The 22,622-nt window shown below is 40.2% G+C and overlaps 1 protein-coding gene across 6 annotated transcripts in view; it reads left to right on the top strand.

Annotated features, from left to right (window-relative positions):
• Positions 1–22,622, top strand: part of luzp1 (leucine zipper protein 1) — a 50,108-nt gene that overhangs the window by 16,131 nt on the left and 11,355 nt on the right. For 2 of the 6 annotated variants that reach the window (XM_060880403.1, XM_060880406.1), the window contains exons 2-3: positions 3,429–3,507; positions 16,118–19,224. In XM_060880403.1, the coding sequence (XP_060736386.1) occupies positions 16,348–19,224 (2,877 nt within the window). In that variant the 5' untranslated portion in view covers positions 3,429–3,507; positions 16,118–16,347. Of the gene's footprint in view, positions 1–941; positions 990–3,428; positions 3,508–16,117; positions 19,225–22,622 lie in introns of those variants that run through there. The other 4 variants (XM_060880404.1, XM_060880409.1, XM_060880405.1 and 1 more) reach the window with 3 other exon arrangements.

Here is a 22,622-nt window from a genome sequence, read left to right as displayed (position 1 = left end):
GTAAGAATTTCAGTGAGAAAAGAACAGGAATGTTTGATAAACCGCACACATTTTGCAAAGGGACTTTTGCTCATTTTCCTTACTTGATTATACTTTTCTGTATACTTTTCAACAATATTTGTTGTTGTGGGTCAGATAGAGAAACTGGAATATTAGGATGTATACCAGTATACTGGTTTATAGAACTGGCAAATATATAACTGGTATATGGGCCTGTCTGTTTTCTGTCTTGTGTGTGTCTGTTTTTGCATGTCAGTGTGTCTGCAAATAAGAAAGAGGTTGGTATATTTGTACAGAAACACGCAGGATCCTGTATTTCATTTCGATTTCGGTTTGTATCAGTGTCGGATTTGAACCATGTTGTACTTATTAAACGGTTGTTCTACATCGCTCACTGTTTCTGATCATAGTCATGGTTGTTGCGCAACACACGGCTTATTCGTGTGTATTACGATGCGTAATAGTGTCATGCTGTGTGTCCTGTTTGACTTCCTTGTGTTACACACACAAGAGATCCTGTATTTATTTCAGTTATTATCTGTGTCTGTATTTAAACTTGTGTGTGTTAAAGTGGTGTTCGATATCATTCGCCACCTCTGATTATATTCATGGTCGTAACACATTCTCTGTGTCCTGTATGACGTCCTTGTGTCACACGAGGTCCTCTGGGCTGTTTTTATTTGTTATTACTGTAAAATCTGACTAGCATCTCAACTAAACACCGATCGTCGACTATTTATTTAGTGGTGTTTAAACTGGAAAAGCACCAGAAACTAAAAAAAAAAGTTAGCACAAACTTTCTAAATATATCGTAAATCGTGTGTGATGCTTGTGTTGCCATTCACAGATAAGCTTTGTACTGCAATGTTTTGGGGGAAACTCCACCCTGATGAGTCAATGTGAATATCGTTGTACCTCTCCCTTTCTCTCGCTCATTCTCTGAGGCAAGTAGAATAAGGCAAACAGCGATAGAGCGCTTTCTCTTAAAGGTGAGTGATATGGCAAAAATATCAGATTTTTATTTTTTCTACACCATATGTATAGCTGTACAGGTCACCAAGGTTAACTTTGACTATAGAAAGATTTTTGGGGCTGAGCGCTTGTTTTTGTTCAAAAACTGCTCGATATCTCTGATTTTTCACACACTTCAGGTAAAATAACAACTCTGTACAAATGTGTTGAGCAGAAAAGCATCTGACGTCTAGTTTTTGATGAGTCTGTGCCTACTTTAGTGTCTGATTCGTGCTCTTGGCTGATGGGAATCTCTTTGCCATTGTAGCTCTTCTTTCTTTAGGTTCGACATGTTGTCCATTCAGAGATGCTTTTTAGCTCAGGATGGACGTAAAGAACTGTCATTTAAGTTACCGTAGCCTTCCTGTCAGCTTGAACAAGCCTGACCATTCTACTCTGACATCTCTTAAGATGTTTTCAAACACGTACCTGCATCTAGCTGGATGTTTTGCGTAAACTATAGAATGTTACGTCTGAAAATCCCATCTGAGCGGCAGCTTCATGAATACAAAATAGTCTGCCTGACACAGACAACCATGCCATGGTCAGTGTAAACATGACCTGATACATATTTCTCCATTATCTGCTTCGTTCTTCTTCCTTTTCCCATCCTATATTCTCCAGAGCGTTTTCTCTTACGCTCTCGATTTTACATGACCCCCACATGCCTTGAGTGTGTTCAAGTGAAGTTTTATCTGCTCCACCGTATCTGTGGCTCCACTTGGCTATTTGTTCTCAACTCATGCCAACCAGATGGATTTAAGAGAACAAGCTCTTCTCTTTTTGGCCTTATAAGGACTCAAGACAGACAGATCACAGTGTTGGGGCTGGCACATGCAGCTTTGCCCACTCCGGAATCTTCCCTTCTTTTTCTTACTTTCTGCAGCTGTGTGCACGCGCGCGTGTGTGTGCGCGCGTTGCTGAAGAGCTAGGGTTAGGGTTAGCATCGCTGCATTCCTCAGCCCATCACACTCCCATATATTAATCACGTAATCAAGGCTGATCCGGTTTGACGTTGTAGGTATTCAGTGACAATGTTGCCGAATTCCTGTCGTCATGTTGACTGTTTTGTGTGCAGGGCAGGTAAAAGGGTGTGATATTATGATGTACATGCCATGCTTAAGCATTTTGGTAAGGGCAGGTTTTTCCAGAGTGGCTGAATGAGATTTGTATTATTCAGCGCTTCTTCGGGTCTTGTCTCTCAAGGCACGTTTTATTTTTTAGCTCACAGTTTCGAAGATTACTCACACTTTTTTGTTTTCTTGTTCTTTCAGTGGTCCCGTATTGCTCTTGTTATAGTACCCTTATGTCTTTCTATCATGTGTGGAATTAATTTGGGCATTCCTCTATACCCTTGGCAACTCTACGGTGGAGCCAGCTTTTCCTACAGCTAACGAGTCAAAGGAAATGAACCATGTGCAAAACCACAACGGGGGAAAAAATCATGTAAGGAATACAAGATGATTGAATAATTGGCTGGAACAAGTTCTTCAGTCCTAGCTCTTTGTCTAAAGCCCTATTCAGATGGTATTTTTTTTCTGCACTGGGTGGGGTAATTGTTGCTAGATTATCTGGTGGGGACATCTGGTGGGGACATTTTAGTCCCGTCTGACTGAGGGATGTAACGATACACAACATTCAATTCAAAATGACACACATTTGGCAATATTTTACATATAAATGTTCAACAGTGCGGTTTTTGTACATTTCCTCAAACAAAACTCTGAAAAATGTAAAGTTTTGGAAGATCTGACCTGTTAAATGCTCCATATAGTAATGTGAACTTTGCAAAGTTGAACATGTATATTAGCCAATTTTGCTGCCTGAAATCTCAACAAATCTTCATGTCGAATCGCTTTGAGTAATTAAAGATTTTACATGAGCTACAATCGCCATCACTTGCCGTCTGACATCCACGTACATCACACAACATCGGCTCGTCCACCAAGCCCAAAATCCCAGACTACATCCTGCGACCAGCTCTGAGCTCAGTAGTGTGAGTGTTTCCCAGACGAAGAAGAGAACAAATGTTCACACTGTCAGACTCCGAGCTCGAGAGCGTCTGAGAGTCTGCATGTTGATGACTAAGGAGGCATGGCGTGATTCTTAAGCATGTTTATTCTGAAGAGCTCTGGTGAAACTCATTGAATAAAATCCCTGTCTATCTATTTTCTTCCCCCAGCTGGGTTCATTTAATTCAGGCAATTATAACAACAATTCAGTTTCAAATGAATTTCTTTTTGAATGAAAAACAGATACAAAGCCACATTAGAGAGTTCTGGGATTTTTCAATCTCTTCCATGTCTTTAAAACATGGAAGAGAATACCATCATGGACGGAGTTCAGACTCTTCAGTTCAGTTCAATGTATTAAAGATTTAAAATACTCAAATCCACTCTTCTGTTTTTCTTTTTCAGTTCACTATGGAGAGATCACTACTGACTGAGATCAGTTCATCACTTCGTTTGCTCGTCTGATAGAATGCCTTCTTTCACAGTAGTTTTCAATTTACTCTAAATCCCTAACCGTTGATTGTTTAAGCAATATTGCAAGAGTGTGGATTTACCGTAGCTCAGCACAGTTGGGATTTGGCCGTACAATCGCGAATAAGAAATTAATACCAAACTTCAAACCCAGTGAGCGCAATGTGCTGTTTATTTTTGTTCCACTGGCAGAAACAGACCTTGTTGAATCCACATTTGTTACACTTTCTAGTATGATGGCTAGCAAACTAGCTAGTTTAAAAACTAGCGTTAATGGAAGCGTTTGTATTTGAAATCAAAAGTTATATTGCTGAAAAGTATTTTCTGCGACTTCTGCTCGTGTTGGTAACTGTAACTGTTTCTAACTAAGAAGTGGATTTTTTTTCAAAAAAATTTTAATGCGGCTAGTGTGACGCGTCCCACGCAGGGTTATAGTGTGTGTATATATAGACAATCAGGTCTTGGAACTCATCTCGACCAATCAAATTACTGAACCAGAACTAACTGCTGTATGATGACATACTGCCATCGTGCTTGTGTGATACTGATTTCTCCCTGTTGGCAATTTTCTTTCTTTTTTACAATATCGAAAATAAATTACTTTATTTGTCCAGAGCTGTTAGAATTTACTCTGTCTCAGGTTTAAGGAGAGCAGGAGAGGGTGGTGGTGTTGTTGTTATTATTAATTAATTATTAATATTATTAATATTAATATAAATTATGAGTTGTTCATTTTGAAACTGTGGCCATTGTGAGAACTGTGCTGAGGGGGTGGGGCTTCCAGAAACATTTGTTCATATTAAAGTGTTCAAAACTATTTTCCAGATTATTCCAGATTCATTCAGATATAGGAGCAAATAAGCCCACTTGCGAGTGAACATACTCTGACATCTTTGCAGAGCTCCAGTGCAAAATACAGAACAGTTGACAGGTTATATAATATAATATGACCGATGATGAGCACCAGTGAATTGTTGAGCATGACACACACCTAGTGGGCATGTTTTTACATCATGGTTGGGACCTGATGTACCCACAAAGATAGGAATATCTGAAACTTGTAACGTTTTGGGGAAGTTTGGCTGGTAAGCTAACTGTACGAGTTACAGTCTGTGAAAAAGAGAGAAGGAGGAAGGAAATATTATGCAAGTTTAAGGCTTGTTGTCTGAACCTTTTGTGACTTCACTTCCTGTGTATGCTAAAACCCAAAGATTGGCTCTCCCAGGCTTACACACAAGTTTCTCAAAGCCTGTCGATTTTGTGGACCGTCATTGTGTTTAGAGAGCTGTAGGTTTGAGAAACGTCTCTTTCTGATTGTGCTATGCCACCCCGAAATGTAAGTTTCATAAAATAAGTTTGGCTAAGCTTATGTCTTTCAGAGGTAATATGTGATAAGCCTGTATCCTCAAAGATTTGTTGTATGATGGAGGAAATTCACAAAGCAAAACCAACCATGTTAAACGCATGAGCGGGTGATAATTGTAACGAAGTTTACAATCATTTTTTTTTGCGTTCGCAGCAAAACGTTTGTTAGCGTTTTGTTTCTATCTGCCATTTTGTTTAACTATGAAGCACATCAATTTTAAAAACAGACACCAAATGAAAATATTCTAAGGAGAGTTTATTGTTTATGCTTTTTCACTTTGCTGGACATTCTTGTCTGTTACAATATAACCCCCCCCCCCCCCCCCCCCACACACACACACACACACACACACACCCACCCCACACACACACACACAACCAAACTCCAACCCAGCCCATAGATTGTACTTTTGTACAGTGTGTGTGTGAGTGTCTCTGTACACATTTTGGGGTTGAAGACAGTTGATGAAGTCATTGTTAGTCTCTAGGTGTAAAGCTATATGCTTACATAAATGATAACTTTGAGAAGACTTTGGTCCTTCAGTATCAGGTTTATCTCTTTTTCTGTAAGGTGGAAGGAAGGTCCTGTTATGTGGTTTATAGTGTTATGATGATGATGATGAGGACATACCCAAAAGCCAAGTGGTTATATGAGTGATTTGTTATTTATCTACATGTCCCCATCTTTTACTACAGTTGAGAACCCCCACCACCCACCCCCGTCTTTCTTTCTCTCATTTTTTGTTGTTGTTTCTTTTCTTTTCTTTTTTTTTTTTTTTTTTTTTTTTTTTTTTTTTTTTTTACCCTTTTTTTCCTTTCCTCCCCCCTCGCCTCAGTGGAAGTCGTATTCTGTTGATGATAAGGTTGCATTCCTGCCCATGTGGGTCATGTGTCTGCTTGGCGATGAGATCATCTGTAGAGCCTTACCTCATTTAAAACAGAAAACACACACGCACGCACATTCATGCCTGAAACGACACCGCACCTCTCAGAGTTTCCAGGTTTCCCATTATTACTGCACACCTATTCAAAAAGCACAGTCTATGTAGTTACAAGAGAAAAACACACACTTTCCTAGCACTGGAATGTGACACCCAATCTGGCAAACATTCATTTTTGGTGTATTTAAACCTTCAACCAACATAAGCCACATTTACTTTGGCAACAGATAATGTTGAGGTGTTTTTTATATATAAATGGTTAATATTAGCAATTAATGACAAAAGCCCCAATTTTTTAGATCATTTTCACTGAAGCCTGTTTTATATTGTGGGTTTTCTTGTGTCCCAGTAGTTTTCTGCTCTCAAATTTACTCACTTGGCAGGCACTTTTCTCCAAGAAGGATTGCAGTACAAGCATACAGCTGTGCAGTTCACGGTTAAGGACATTGCTAAAAGACCCAACACTGATTAATTTACATCCTCTTGATGACTTATTAAAAGATGTTCTGCTCAGTCTTATTCACCTTGACCACTCAGAACCTGAAAGATGAGCTAAACATGATCTGCGTTACTGAGGAAACTTTCCATCAATCCATCCAACCATCTTCTGTTCCACAACTGGAGTCTATCCAAGGGGACACCTGGCACAAGGCAGCTGTAATACACTCATTTTCTACCGCTTATCCGAACTATCTCGGGTCATGGGGAGCCTGTGCCTATCTCAGGCGTCATCAGGCATCAAGGCAGGATACACCCTGTACGGAGTGGCAACCCATCGCAGGGCACACACACACACTCTCATTCACTCACACAATCACACACTACGGACAATTTTCCAGAGATGCCAATCAACCTACTGCATGTCTTTGGACCGGGGGAGGAAACCGGAGTACCCGGAGGAAACCCCCGAGGCACGGGGAGAACATGCAAACTAACAGACTACTCGAACCCCCAACCCTGGAGGTGTGAGGCGAACGTCTAAGCCACCGTGCCCACCTAGCTGTAATACAAACCAACTAAAAACTGTTCTTTGTAAAGACCTTGGATCGATTTGCGATGAATGATTTGACCTTGTTTCAAGATGTTGTGCAGCTTGTTAACTGCCCCATTCAGCTACAGGGTTATTATTGCACCTTTATTATTATTGCATTATAGGTGGTCAAAAATAAGAATTACAATATACGCTTATAGAGGAAATTGAGGCAGGTATCAAGCTGCCCCATGATCGGGGCAAGAGCCGACACCAGGCTTAAAGTTTTTAGATCATGTTGGGATTCTGTTTTAATATACTTCACTGCCATATGAGTGCAGAATTAAATCTTATATATATTTCTACAAACAAAAGCAAAGTGCAAGTGTAGACAGTGGGGTTTTGCGTCTGTTTTCCGCAAACCTTTGTGTGAGATTTCGAGATTTCCTGAAATCTGGCAACCCTGGTTAATGCTAGTACTTATTACTGGTAACTGGAAGTTCTATTCTGTTGTTATTCTGTATCTGTAAATATTAATATATCATAATGTTTTAAAATTTAAAAAAGCTGCGCTACAATAAATGACTCAAATTAAAAATCTATCCTTTTTTTTAAATTTGCAATTTTTTTACCCAGATTTGCAATTCAATATCAGTTTTTTCATGGTCAAAACCCTCATTGCACTCACAAATACCCGCACTGGAATAGTCCCCTAGAAACCTATTCATTGACCACTAATTTGAACACAGCACTTCTGATGTGCACCGGTGGTTTTGTCCTGTTTGGAAAAATGGGGAAAAATTGCAACTTAAGCATCAACAGCTTTCTGCCAGGACTCTGTGGCAGAAAAGCTGAGATGGTCTTGATCACTCCCATTCTCTCTCTTTTTCTCTCTGTCACCCATGAGGGCAATGCAGTTGTGAGTGGACGCATCCTGAATGCATGTGTTTGCTTGAAACCTTACTGAAGGTTTAATCGAGTAAAATTTATGGATAACAGAGACTCAAACTTCATGCCAAAACTGATGTCAAGTGCAGAAGAAAAAGTGTGTGTGTGTGTGAGAGAGAGAGAGATTGTTCCTCTGTCCAAAAGGGACAGAATGTTCAGAATCTATGAGCCAGGATGAGTGTGGTAACACCACAATGATATGGTTTCTGATTGGAACTTTTTTCCCCAGAAAGTGTGGAAAAAAGCAGGACTGAAGCAGAGAATAGGGAGAGAAATTTCTTAGTGTCAGTAACGTTTTTCTTTTTTTACCTCACTGATATACTGCACACTGTACAAGTGCATTTCTTTTCTGTTAAACCTGCAGCATTTTTTTTTAGGAGAAATGTAAAAATTGGAAAACTACAGCATTTATTTATAGGACTTTATAGAACTCAAAATGTTTAAGTTTTTAGTAGATTTATTAGGATTTGTTGTTCCTTGCTCAGATTCAGATTACCCACAGTGGCAGGATTGTGATGCTGTGACGCATTTACATTTCTGTAATTTAGCAGACATCCTTATCCAGAGTGACTTACATTTTATTTCAATTAATACGACTGAGCAATTGAGGGTTAAGGGCCTTGCTCAGGGGCCCAGCAGACCTTCAGATCAGTAAGCCAGCACCTTAACCAGTAGGCTACCACATCCCAGGCTGGATTTTCATTTACATCACTCTCAGAATGGTACAGTAACGATAACAAGGCCGTTCAGAACGGCCACACTGCCTCGAGCTAAAAGACAGGCTTTAGTAAACCGGATAATCACTCTGTACATTTGTGACAAGCAGTAGAACCGCTCAGAATTCACAACATGTCAAGTCAGCAGAAGTCCACCTCAGGTTCTTCTTCTTTCAGCCAAGAACAGAAAGATGAGGCTGTAGGCTGCAGTGGACATAGACTTACAAAACTGGACAATTAAAGACTGGAAAAATGCAGCATGGTGTGCTGAGGCACACAGATGGTAGGGTTCAGTATCAACAGCATGACTCCATGGACCCAACCTGCCTTTTGTCAACGGTACAGGCTGCTAAAGGTGGTGTAATGGTGTCGGGAATGTTTTCATCGGGTTCATACCAATCAATCCTCGCTTGAATGCCATTGACACATTTGAGTATTGTTTCTGACCTTATGCATTCCTTTATGGCCACGATTTTCCATCTTCTACTGGGTGTTATGAGCATGATAATATAACAAGAATGTCATCACAAACTGGTTTAATGAACATGACCGTGAGCTCAGTGCTCTTCAGCGGTTCTTCCCAGTCACCGGATCTGTATCCAGTAGAAAACCTTTGGGATGTTGTAGGATAGGGAGATTTGGAGTATGGATTAATCATAGAATTAGGAAAGCAGTAGCTCAGTTAAGGTGTGGGCTTCTTTGTAAGGACAAATCCCAAGACCAAGGAAGCATGGTGGTCTTGGGATTTGTCCTTACAAAGAAGGGTTTTAACGCTAACTGCTCAGCTGTATAAATGAGAGAATTGTACGGTCCCCTGGATAAGGGTTTGAAAATGCTGTAAATGCAAATGAAATCCTGCAATGTAGTAAGCAGTGAAAACTAAAACAAATCAGTATATGTTGATCGCTTCTATTATTTTATTTGGATTCTCTTGTTTAAATCTTCAAGATACAAGTGTCGTTGTCTTCTACTTTCGCCTTTTCCCTTTAGGGGTCACCACAGCGAATCATCTGTTTCCACCTAACTCTATCCTCTGTATCCTCTACTCTCCCACCAATTACCTTCATGTCCTCATTTCACGCATCTATATATCTCCTCTTTGGCCTTTCTCTACACCTCTTACCTGGCAGCTCCATCTCCAACATCCTTCATCCTCTGTACATGTCCAAACCATCTCAATCTAGCCTCTCTGACCTTGTCCTCAAAACAGCCAACCTGAGCTGTCCCACTGATGTGCTCGTTCCTAATCCTGTTCATCCTCGTCACTCCTAAAGAGAACCTCAACATCCTCATCTCTGCTACCTCCATCTCTGCCTCATGTCTTTTCCTCAGTGCTACAATCTCTAACCCATACAGAATGACTGGTCTCACTAATGTCTTGAACACCATTCCTTTGAACTCAAATACAGTTTAATATGTAAGAAATTAATTAAAACTTATTTTTGGCCAAATATATCAGCTAGACCAGCTGGGCGGTGAAGTGTGTTAAGGAGTTTGCTAGTCAGTGTGCCATGTGTAGGTTAGGAACTAGCTAAAGGCAGCTAGCAGATTTGAAGATGAGCTAAACCTAAAGCTGTTCCCTGCCCATTGAAAGCGACTGATTTTATGATTTTTCTGGACCGTAAAGTATTATGGGAATAGAATGGCCATGAGAAATGACATATTTCCATCTGGTCTTTTGGTCTGCCAGCTAAACGGCGAGCCCTTGAGTGAAGGAGCATACATAAATCAGAGAGGGCAAAATAAATTACCAGGTCAACTGCAAGTTTCACTGCAAACGACTTGTACCACAAGAATTGTTGAAATACAGTTGAGCCAAGCTATACTGTGCTTTAAAAAAGTGGTCACACAGTAAAAAGTCATCATGTGTAAAATCATGATGCATCAAGAATCAGTTGTTTGTTTTATGTTTAATGTTTTAGTCCATTTCCAGATTCTGTGCATCTTATGTGTTAGAGCATACAGTATTTTGGAAATAGTGTTTTAGTGGCATCACGAATTCCAAGACCTGCATCTTTCTCAAATCTAAAATTTCACTCAAATAAAACGATACCATTTACATGCAAATTAATAAATAATTACATGTCATTCACAACTCTTGTTGCTAACTCAGAAAACTCCAGCCAAATGCTCATGCTCACCATTCTTCATCCTGATTGGTCAGAAGGTGTTTCTATAACAGTAAACCAAACAGGAAGCTGTAAAGTCAATAATAATAATAACTAGAACATACATTTCCTGAAGAAAATGAGAAATGTGCTTGCACGTGGCAAATCCCAGAGGCTAGTCGAGACGAGCATGTGATGTCATCTGAATACTCTTGAGGAAGTTTTCCTAATTGTGCTGAGTGTTTTGATATGTCACATGTCCATGTTGTGCTAATTTTTTATTTTCACGTGACGTCATCAATCTACACGTGAGGAAGTTCCCCTCATTGTTCTGAGTGTTTTGATATGTCACATGTCCATGTTGTAAAAAGTTTTTTGAGTTTGCATATTTGGGGGCGGGGCTGCAGCACAACCGGAAGGCCAGTCGGTACACCAATTTAAACCTTTGTTCAGAGTATCACCCTAAAGGAGCTGGCCGAGTTTGGTGTAGATAGTTCGAAAGCTTGCCGAGTTATAAACCTCCAAAGTTTATAATGGGAGTCTATGGGGAAAAAATGCCATTTTGAGACCAAGTACTGGAAGTACGGGTACTCGGATTGCTTATAAAAGTCATAGCACACCTCTCCTCAATGAGCCGGTCGATTTGACATGTCATTCATGGGTCTAGGACAAAAGCTGTGGGACAAGTTACACGCCGAAGTTTTGTCCGGCACAATAGTAATAATGTTGCTTTGCAAGCACCATTAATAAGATTTATCATATGTCACTGTTTCTATAGAAGCAACTTGCACTCCACATGGTATATTTATTGTCCGGTAAAAATTTCAATGTAACGGTAATGCAGCGTTTCCATTCACAGCTCTTTAACACAGCATTTTTTGTATAAACGTTAAAAGAAAGGCTGCTGAGGAAATTATTGTTTATAGCTGCTTTAACATAAGCTATATCAGGAACGATTTCCATGGATGCTCCACAGCCCTTTATGTAAGTGTGTCAAATTTCTCCTTTTATAGAAAAATAATCAGTTCTGGTGGCGGTAAAGGTTACTGGGCTTGAATTTTATGCTTCTTAATAGTATTTTAATTCTTATTTCTCAACCATAAAAACTGCCAAATTAATTATTTCCAGTAAAATGTGACTAGAGTCACTTATTAACCAGCAACCTTCAGTCAGCTGTGGTTCCAACAAACCAGCCAAAAAAAACCCAACAAAAACATATTTTGCAAATTTAAGGCAAAAACAATTTAGAAAAAAGTAGTGACTTATTTGATGACTGGTGATGACAGTAAATTAATACATAATATTGACTGGTTTGTTTGTCTTCATGTGACTAGACTCATGTGATTTCTGTTTCTGGTTAAGGAAATGTAGACATTTTTAAGGATGTGTACTTTTTTTTTACTTCATAAGGCTGACATTGTATACACTTTCTTGAGTTCCTGTTTGCAGGCTTGTGTGCATCAGTTACTTTGTTTGCACAGAGCAGAAGAAGGAATGTTGGTATGATGGTTTGTGTAACGTAATATTTTATACATGAATGTTTAGCACGGCGCTAATTGATATAATGGGAACCAGCAGAACTGCTTACCAGAACTCTGGTTATTTGTCAGTCGCACTTTCTTTTGCTGGAAGTCCCCCTGCTGTGAGATGATGGCTGGAGGGTGTTTGTGTGTTCATGTGAAAGTGTGTATATTAACATGAGACTCTGGAAAGCTTTTTGCCTCAGTTTTTGTGTGTAATTTTCTGCTAACAAGCAGCCCAACATAAAATGACGTATGACATAAAGATGTGACCGCATCAACAACCATTCGAGTACTTAACCCTGTTACTACCATGTAACTTTTTACAAAAAGAAAATAATAATAATGCAGGGAGTGTTTCTTCTTTACTTAAGAGCAAGATGTGAGTGGAATGTAAAAGAGAAGTATGGACACAGTGTTGAGTATGTGGTAAAGTATGTGTTTGTGTGTATTATATACAGAACTTTGGGGTATGTAACTGCTCATAATGAAGGAGCAGCCGTGTGTGCAAATTGTCCATTTCGTCCTTCATTCCTGCCTAATGAAGAGCTTAAATACAAACAGGCACGCTGATTTCTAGTCACCCACCACACTGCACTTGTGAGTGCAAAAAACACACACATACACACAAAGAGTCTGTTGTGCACATGTGTGGCATATCCCACTTTGCCTGATCTGTTTTAGCCTGCTTTGGCTGACCGTGTGAGGACAGTAGTTGCTTTGGTCTTGCTTTCAGTGAGTGAGCGTGAGCAAGAGATTGTGAGGACGTGAGCAAGAGATTGTGAGGACGTGAGCAAGAGATTGTGAGGACGTGAGCAAGAGATTGTGAGGACGTGAGCAAGAGATTGTGAGGACGTGAGCAAGAGATTGTGAGGACGTGAGCAAGAGATTGTGAGGACGTGAGCAAGAGATTGTGAGGACGTGAGCGAGAGACTGTGAGGACGTGAGCGAGAGACTGTGAGGACGTGAGCGAGAGACTGTGAGGACGTGAGCGAGAGACTGTGAGGACGTGAGCGAGAGACTGTGAGGACGTGAGCGAGAGACTGTGAGGACGTGAGCGAGAGACTGTGAGGACGTGAGCGAGAGACTGTGAGGACGTGAGCGAGAGACTGTGAGGACGTGAGCGAGAGACTGTGAGGACGTGAGCGAGAGACTGTGAGGACGTGAGCGAGAGAGCGTGAGCGAGAGAGCGTGAGCGAGAGAGCGTGAGCGAGAGAGTGTGAGCGTGAGCGAGAGAGTGTGAGCGAGAGGGGGTGAGAGGGTGAGCGAGAGAGGGTGAGAGGGTGAGCGAGAGAGGGTGAGAGGGTGAGCGAGAGAGGGTGAGAGAGCGTGAGAGGGTGAGAGAGCGTGAGAGGGTGAGAGAGCGTGAGAGGGTGAGCGAGAGTGAGCGTGTGCGTGAGAGTGTGTGAGCGTGTGCGTGAGTGTGCATGTGTGAGGGAGAGTGAGCAAGTGTGTGAGTGCATGCGAGGTCATATTTCACAACTACTTATCAGTACAAAGCAGACTGCAGTGTACCGAGCTACATCATCCTCCTACGATACAAAAAAAACGGATAAACCTTTTAAAGCTGTATCTTTCATAGAGGGCATAAGGGTTTTACGAGCAAACCTAGTCATTTACACATACTGCTTCGTCCCTGTTGTCATCATCTTTCAAGGACAGTGAGGGATGGTGGGAAAGCGAGACAGAGGGGGTGGTGAAGTATCAGCCTTGAATGTTGATGAGAAGTAGTCCATAATCTCTGTATCGACACTGTTCTTTCACCTCTCCAGTTACAGTGCAGGACATGCTGTCTGGTTGTAGCTTCTACAAGACCCTGGGAGCCTCGCCATCTTCTGTTTCACTAAACCAAAATAAATCTTCAGATCCGAATACTTGTGTATTTAAGGATGTCTGATTTAGAGCCAAAAGCATACCCATGCAGTGCTTAAGCAGTTTTATTTCCAGTGTTCTATCTATAGCAGCGTTGTTTCTGTGGCCACACCACAGATGTATACAGATATTCTAATTCTGCTCATAAGTAACGGAACAAAACTAAAGACTCTGTCGTGCCCATTGTTTGCTGAAGATGCAGCCATGAAAGGGAAGGCCAGTGTTATTGAAAACTGCTGATGTCAGTGAAAATGCGAGCAGAAAATCAATGCAGTTTTACTGCAGGCTTTGAGCAGCCACTGGCTGTGGGCCTCTGTGCGCACTTCCCATTTTCTTCCAGTACCTAGAGATGCAGAAAGATTGAATAGTGAAACCTGACATAGAAGATTTGATTAGGCCATCCTTAAAAATATTTTGGTTTGCAGTAACAGTTTAAAAAAAAAAAAAAAAAAAGGCTCGGTAGGTAGGTCTATATTTTTTTTTCAAGTTTCAATGTAAAAAAAAAAAAAAAAGTACAATTTTGGTGATGGTCATTATGTAGGTATGAATTTAAACAAATTAGCATATTGTGACATCACTGACTGGGTCTTCAACCCGTGCCTTCGGGCGCATCATTGCAAACCTCATTTTGATGCAGGCTATATAGACCACAAACAAATTGTTTGAACGGTGACCGCGAACATTTTGTTTACTGCAGCCGCAGCCATCATTACCAAGCGCGAACCGTTGACTCTGACAGTGAATGAGAGTATGAGACGAAGCGAACGCACATAGTATAGTGCACATACATATGTGACATCCGTTAACCAATAGCGTAAACATAGATGACGTCACGGGTTTTTATTTAAAAGAAAGAACGTAGCTTTCATTTGTATGTAGGCCTAGGCAATTTATATATTTACAATACTTACTAAAATGTAATTAATATTATTTTATTGCATTTGTATTAGTTGTTTTGAAGAGTAAAAAAAAAATTGGTCGGTCTTAACGCAATTTTATAATCGGCAAGTCGGTCGGATTTAAAGCAAAAAAAAAAATAAAAAATTTGAGTCGGTCCTGAATTGACAGGGTCGGTCGGGTTACGGCAAACAAGAATATTTTTAAGGATGGCCTTATTTGTGCGTTTATGAGTTGTGATGGTGGGTTGTTCTAGACATATTAGAAAATCATTTTAATTTGGCAAATCTTTGATATAAAATTATCTGTAGTGTCCTTTTAAATGATCTGAAGATCTATTAAAGGAATTTCAAATGTTGTCTACCGGCTTTGTTAGCTTTGTTCTCGGCTTTAGATGTGAAGTAACACTTAAAATTCCAGCTATTATAATTATAATGGTTAAACATAGATTTAAAATGAAAGCGTGTCTAAAATAGTACTGCTACTATTAATGATGATGAAGATTCTAATAGTAATAATAACATGCAGTACGATGGAAAAACAGAGCGACAGTGAGAGTGTGAGATAAACCACTAACTTGCTCCTCAACCAACACATTTATATAATGAACCAAATAATTTTTACAAGTGTAGAAGAATTCTGCCATTTAGATGTTAAATGAGGGTGTTTGGAAGGTACAAGTGATTGGGGAAAAAAAAGTCCTACTATTTTACCTCCACCTTTAATATATTGGTATTATATTTGATTGTCCTTCAGGTGCCTGAATGTAACTCCATAAAGAAATATGACTACACAAAGAAAGCTTGGGTTCATACCAAGATGATGATTGAGACCGATTGCAATGTGATATAACAAAAGTTTAGATATTGCTCATCCTACCTAAGCTTCAGCCCTTTTCAGTTTTTAAGGTGTGGAGTATTTTTCATTCCTGAGATTCTTCCAGCTTGATCTGTTAATTGTTTTTCACTACTTGATGGTGACACTGTGACCCCAGGAGATCAGGAGTAGTGTGTGTTGCACTAGGCCCATAGCATACATCAAACCTAGTCTGTACAAACATTATGTAAAACTTATGGTCTTAAATAGTCTGGTTTGTGTGAACATTGAATAATAAATACATGCCACCTGGCATTTAAGCAACAATAGAGTTGTCAACTGTTGTCAGTTTTATGAGGACTATAGATTTGATTTGTGTTTGTGCAGCCCACTTGGCTATGTAAACAGGTTTGACCCGGTAGAGTTTCACAGGTTTTAACAATTTTTATGTTTTGTTTTTTGTCTTGTAGGTGATAATTCCCCTAGCACATTTGCGAGAATCAAGCAGCAAGGAAGTTGGACTAACCAGAATATCAAGCAGCAGCGAGGTGAAGGTGTGCACTGCACAGATTTCCAGGACAACGATTTTCTATACTTCCTCTTTAGGGATTCTAGTGCAATAAGACTTAACTACACAAATGTGTACCCTTCCACAAAGGCAGCATCTAAATCCTACAGTATCTTAGTACCAGATATCAGTATGACTGAGTTCAAAGACACAACCAACCGCCATCTCAGGCACAAACTTCAAAGTTTGGGGCGGCGTCTGGATGAGCTTGAGGAGGCCACAAGTAAGCTCCAAAAGGCTGAGGATGAACTTCTGGACCTCCAAGACAAAATCATCCAAGCTGAGGGAAGTAACTCCTCCTTGCTTGGTGATGTTGAAGCACTTCGCAAGAGAGTTCTTAAAATTGAGGGGAAGGATGAGGAGGTGAGAAAAGCAGAAGACCTTTGCCGATTGATAAAGGAGAAACTAGAAGAAGAAGAGAATCTTACTAAGGAGCTCAAAGCAGAGATTGAGCGTCTTCAGCTCAAAATGACCGATCTGGAGAAGTTGGAGGAAGCATTTGGGAAAAGCAAATCAGACTGTACACAACTTTGCCTGAGCCTAAATGAAGAAAAAAATCTTACTAAGAAGCTCTCTGCTGAGCTAGAGGCCCTGAAGGCCAGAGTAAAGGAAGTGGATGCCTCTGAGGTGTCTTTGACCCGGGCAGAGCAGGCCCTGACCACTGAGTTGGAGAAACTAAAAAGCCTCACTCAGACATTTGTTGTGGAACGCAAAAAGCTCCTGGAAAAACAGAGGGAAGATGAAAAGATCATTCTCAAATTAACTGAAAAGCTTGAACAACAGAAAAGCAAGGTTGGTTCCTTAGACCATAGCCTCAATGAGTCCCATGAACTTATTATTGAGGATGACCTCTCAGCAGGCCTTGGTACCAAACTGGCACGAAAGAAGAAGCTCTCACAAGATGTTGGCTTGAGAAACAAATCAGAGAATGAAAAAAACTGCCTAGAGGGGCCAGAGGACAACAAGATAAAAGACCTTACACAAGAAGTAGAAAATCTAAAGAGCCGCTTGAAGCAGCTGGAAATGGTAGAAGAGGACCTGAAAAACACTGAATCAAAGAATACTGAGCTAGAAGTAAAGTTTCAGCAAGAGAGGAGTCGCAACCAAGTGCTGAATGACCAACTCGAGCAGCTGAAGATTCAGTTTTTTAGTAGTAATGGAAGTCTGTCTTTTGTTTCCAGTACGCCAAATGTTCTCGAGAATGGCAAAGCTGAAACTGAGGAGATCAACGTACGTGGTGGCTCTAGGCAGGAGAAGAAGTGTAAGGTTTTGGCTGCCACTGAGGCAGTTAATCCAAAGTATAAAAAAAGAGACAATTCACCACAGCAACTGAAATTTAAGAGTAAAGATCTCAGCCAGGCAGCAGAGAAATCCCCTACGCGGAGGGCACTAAGTCCTGCCCATAGGCCTAAGAAAACTGGGTTGAAAACTGGGTCTTCAAATACTGCTGACAGTGGGCTAAAATATGAAAACACTGTTGAGGATAAACTTGGAAGTGCCTTACAGGCCACAAGTGAGAATAAAGTTTCTGTACTTAGCCGTTATCCTCCAGCTGCCCGTGACCAAAAGACTGGAAAGGTATCAGTCAAGCCAGGTAACACTGATAGCAAGAAAGCAAGCAGAGTTGTGTCTCTGCCAGAAAAAGACAAATTAACTGAAACAGAGTCTACAGGACCTCCACAAGAGGTAACTACAGTGGTAAGTCTTTCCCATGCAAATGGGTCTTACGCTGCCTACAGATCCCACGTAACGTCATCTGGTGCAATTGATCATGGATCAGAAGGTCACTCGTCAGCGTCTGAGACAGAATCTGTTGGATCAAAGCGCTCAGTGGGTGAGCAAGACACTACTCCTGTAATATCCATTATAGGTGGCAGAACAACCGAATCCAAGTATTCAAGGTACGCTCGATTGCAGGATACTCACTCCGCTGGATCTTCAACAAGGAGCTCTTATGATGAGGAGCAGCACAGGGCCCTGATGTTGGAAGGTGGATCTCAGGAACCTTTTCAGACATCCACAGGAATTGAAATCCAACGTGTGTGCAGCCCACGTGAGGCTTTATGCTCTAAAGTACTCATCAAGCCAGCCATCATAGAGTATGACAGGAAGGAAATTATGTCAGGAGGGAGCATGGATCCAACCCATACTAACGAGAAACCGAAAATAGCCAGCAAGCCTAACAAGATGACCAGCAGCATTACTTTCTATCCCAATGACCCCAGTGCTTCTCGAAGCAGCAGTCGAAGCAGCAGTGTTTCAAGTGAACCTCTACCCAGGAATCGACACACTTCTACCAGCAATATTGTCATTGGGCCAAACCCTGAGCTCAGAGGTAGCATCACCATCCCATATGAAATATCCATTCCCAAGAGCGAGATCACTCTAAGATCTGCTGATAGTGATATTGACAACTCTGAACTTCCTAACGTCCTGGAGACAGCTCGTATAGAAACAACAATTCTGTCCCGGAGCAGTTTGAATTTTCAGTCCCCAGAAATGGGCTCTGAGCTAAACAACAGTGAGTCAGGCTTTGAAAGCAATGAAAGTATTATTACAACTGCGACAGTCATGAGCCAGAGAAGCCACAACAATGACCACTGCTCATCCCAGGAGGATAATGTGCCAGAGATGAGGAATGTGACTGTTAGAAGTGCATGGAGGAATCGAGGGTCAGTAAGTGCGGACCAAGTTGGTCAAGGACCAAGACATGATGGTTTGGAGGATGAAACAGAACCCACCACAACATGGAGAGCGTACAGAGCTACCACTGTTCTGGACACAGAGGAGAATTTAACATCTCCGAATGTCACAGCACGAGTTGGAAAGCCAAGCCCAGCAGAGCGGTATATGCGAAGGATCAGTAGCGGAAATACTGCTAGAGATTCTCTAGAGTCCTCACGCAGGAACAAGAGTGTGTCCCCAATAGATAGCAGTCTTCAAAAGATCATCCCCCATGAGCCTGTCTGTGCCCAGCAACTGCAACCAAGAATGCGAAAAGAACATCTTGTAAGTATCCCCTGTTTTTTTTTTTTTTCCCCAAACCTTTTACTGTAGAAAGGTTTTTGAAGGTTTGCATCTTGTAAACCATGCTTTTATGGTGCATAAATTGATTTGATTACCCCAGAGAGGGTTTGTTTTAGATGTCTTGCTTCAAAGTCTCTGCCTCTGACAAATGGCTTTAGTCATATGCTAAAAATGACAATAACAGTACAGATGTGCCTTCTGCTTAATATTAATAATTGTATATCCATAAAAGTTAATGACTGGATATTTGGTTTTTTGGTCAGCATTTTTCTACTGCAATTAAATTTTCCTTTTGTCAAATGCACATGCAAATATGGGCTTGAGAGATGAAATAAAGGCAGGAAATTCACTGAAATATAGTACACTTCAGTATGTCAGCCTTTGTCAGCTCAGTGTTTTAGCCTGCAGCTGTAGAATCATCAGGTGAAATTCAAACATTGTGTTTGAATTCATCAATTTTTGTCTGAATCTGTCCCAAACTTCTACTCTTCTAAATTAGATGTGAACATAACCATTGTGTCTTGCCTATTTTAGTAAACACCATATTAAAGCCTAGGGTTAGAGGAAACTTCTATGTAGGTTAATTTTTATTTATTTATTAAATGTAATGATAAATAGAGGCTACATGTGTTACCCAAAAGGCTGACCAAATGCTACAAGCACCCAAAATGTGATGGCCCTAATTTAGCATAACACAAGAATTGATAAACTGTTCTTTGTTGTTTCATCGTATTTAAATTCTAATAAAGAAGAAATAACAATACAGTGTCATATAAGCATTTAATAATCTATCAGTCATCCTCTACTTGTGAAGCAAATTTCACTTTTGGTACTTGCAGATTTTTGTCTTACATGCAGTTCACAAAACACTCTACATGCATGGCTCGATATCTTTCCAACGCCAAGGCTGAAATAGTAGCACTGCCACATTTCGAATGTTCTTGATCCGAGACAAGCACAAGCAAAGCAGAAAAAAAAAGACAGAGGGTTGTTGAATTTCAGGGGGAGTGCAAAAATGTAGAAAAAATCCCAAGAGGACCTACAGATCCGGCTTTGTGCTCGGGTTGAAGCTTATGGAGAAAATACAGCCTGCCAAAATGGTATGCTTCTTCGGATACAGAGTAATTGTAGAGCAGCAGTGTTCAGTTTAAACTAAATGGAGCCAGACATTTGTGTTCTTCATCAAGCCTGAAAAATTTGGGTTGGTTTTAAAGGCTTTTTTTTTTCTTTGCATGGCAAGCTCGAACTTGTAAAAAGTTGAATGTTAAACTGGACTAAGAACTAAGGATTTGTTTGAGCCTCTCATTATCATTGAACTGTTGATTCTGTTTACATTAAGATGCAACTGACTGTATTATGTGGCCTGTAGCAGTGTGTGAAGTTCATTTCTGAAGCATTTTCCACAACAGACATCCTCATAAAGCAGCTTTGAAGAAAAACATCAGTAAATTTGTACTGGATTCCTAATGAACCATCCAGAGGGTGACCGTCTAAAGATAAAACTCCGTGAGACATAATTAGGTCAAAACCTTGAGAGGAAACAGACTCCTCTTGTAGGTGGCACTAGATTTAGAGATGCATCAATGCCATGTTTTCCAGTTCAAGTTCTCTATGAAACGGATACTGGGGTGAGTAACTGGTAAGTCTGGTGGTTGCTAGCAGTGAACTTTATGGATCTAGTTATGTTCTCAAACAGTATCTTCACTCTAAGTGCTAGTTTAATTATTTCAGGAAGAGGTAAGGCTTTAGATTCTCATTTGTAGAGCTGATTGGACATCTTTGGGACGTTCTTCTCAGAACAGTGAAGAGTCTTGAACCCTGAGAGTTGGTGGGGCCAATTCGAGCAGCGCTACACGGGACTGAACAAGCAGCTCAGTGGCCAGCAGTGTTGTAATGTAACGGAGTACAAATACTTCGTTACTGTACTTAAGTAGAAATTTCACGTATCTGTACTTTACTTCGCTATTTAAATTTGTCATCTTTCACTTTTACTCCACTACATTTCCTAGATAAAATGTATACTTTTACTCCGTTATATTTCCACTAAGCATCTTCGTTACTCGTTACTACAAACTAAAATCAGAAGAAATGTGTGCGACTGCAATAAGGGAGGTTTGGCGAATCACTGCTCCTAGATTGCATTACGCACGTCCGCACGCTCTATGGAGAAGCACAGGTACGCGCAGCGTGCACACGCAGTCAGAGCTGGAGGCGTTTATCTATAACGTTAATCGGAGGAAAGCCGCACAGACGGCAACCAAAGCAGTGAAATTTCAGTATTCTTATTACCAGAGTTGTAGCACAAACAAAATATTAATGCAAACAATCAATTCAATACTAAATAAAAATAACATTTATTGATTTGGTCTTTGTCTTGGGAATATTTTTTTATTAATGTCTGCATTCATTGGACACAGTGTTTGTAGAGAATGCACACATACGTGAACTGATTTGATTCAAGACTGGCATCATTACATCATGCATATAATTTTGGTGTCCACTTTTGCCATTTAATAACACCATAACCTTTGGCTTACTATGTAGTCATATAATATATAATATAAAACTCTTCTTGTTTTAAATTCTCACTGAGGGCTAAAACCCCCTAAAGATTAAACCCTAGAACCGCCCCTGCTCTTATGTCTACCGAAAATCACTGAAATTTTACTTTTTACTTTTACTTCAAATACTTAAGTACATTAAATATCAGAAAATGACTTTTGATACTTAAGTACAGTAAATATCAGATACTTTAAGACTTTTACTTGAGTAATATTCTAAAAGGTAACTTTCACTTCTACCAAAGTCTTTTTCTAGTACGATACTTGTACTTTTACTGAAGTATTGCTTTCTAATACTTTATACAACACTGGTGGCCAGTCTGAATAGAAACAGATGAATCCTTCTAATACAGTAAAGGAGAAATCGACATAAGCAAGAGCAGTTTACAGTACATTGGTTACCCAGTTATGTGTCACAGATATCTTTTTGTGCCCTCAGTTGAAGCTCTTGTTTTTAATGACCACACTCATTAACACTGGTCTGTAACCTTGCTCTCTCTATTAAAGACACTGTTTAAATGGTGCAAGAAGTTTTTATCAGGATACTCATGTAGTATGATCATGATCAGTGCACATGAGTAGCACAACAATGCATAGTATCTAGTATATGGTGTCAGATATTAGTATTGTATTTTGTGTGAGAAAATGAGTATCAAATGATTATTTTATGTAACAAAGCTAAATTCAATCTGATTAAATATTTGATGATGAACTATAAACATCAGGGTACTAATTATTTGTTTTGAAACCTAGTTAGCATGCTTAATCAGCCGCATTAGATAAAGGATGGAATGCTGGCCAGAATGTTCCACAGGCATC

The sequence above is a fragment of the Tachysurus vachellii genome, chromosome 10 (genome assembly GCF_030014155.1).
Source record: "Tachysurus vachellii isolate PV-2020 chromosome 10, HZAU_Pvac_v1, whole genome shotgun sequence".
Taxonomy (NCBI): domain Eukaryota; kingdom Metazoa; phylum Chordata; class Actinopteri; order Siluriformes; family Bagridae; genus Tachysurus; species Tachysurus vachellii.
The sequence above is the reverse complement of the archived record's forward strand: the minus strand, read 5'-3'. Positions and strand labels throughout refer to the sequence as shown.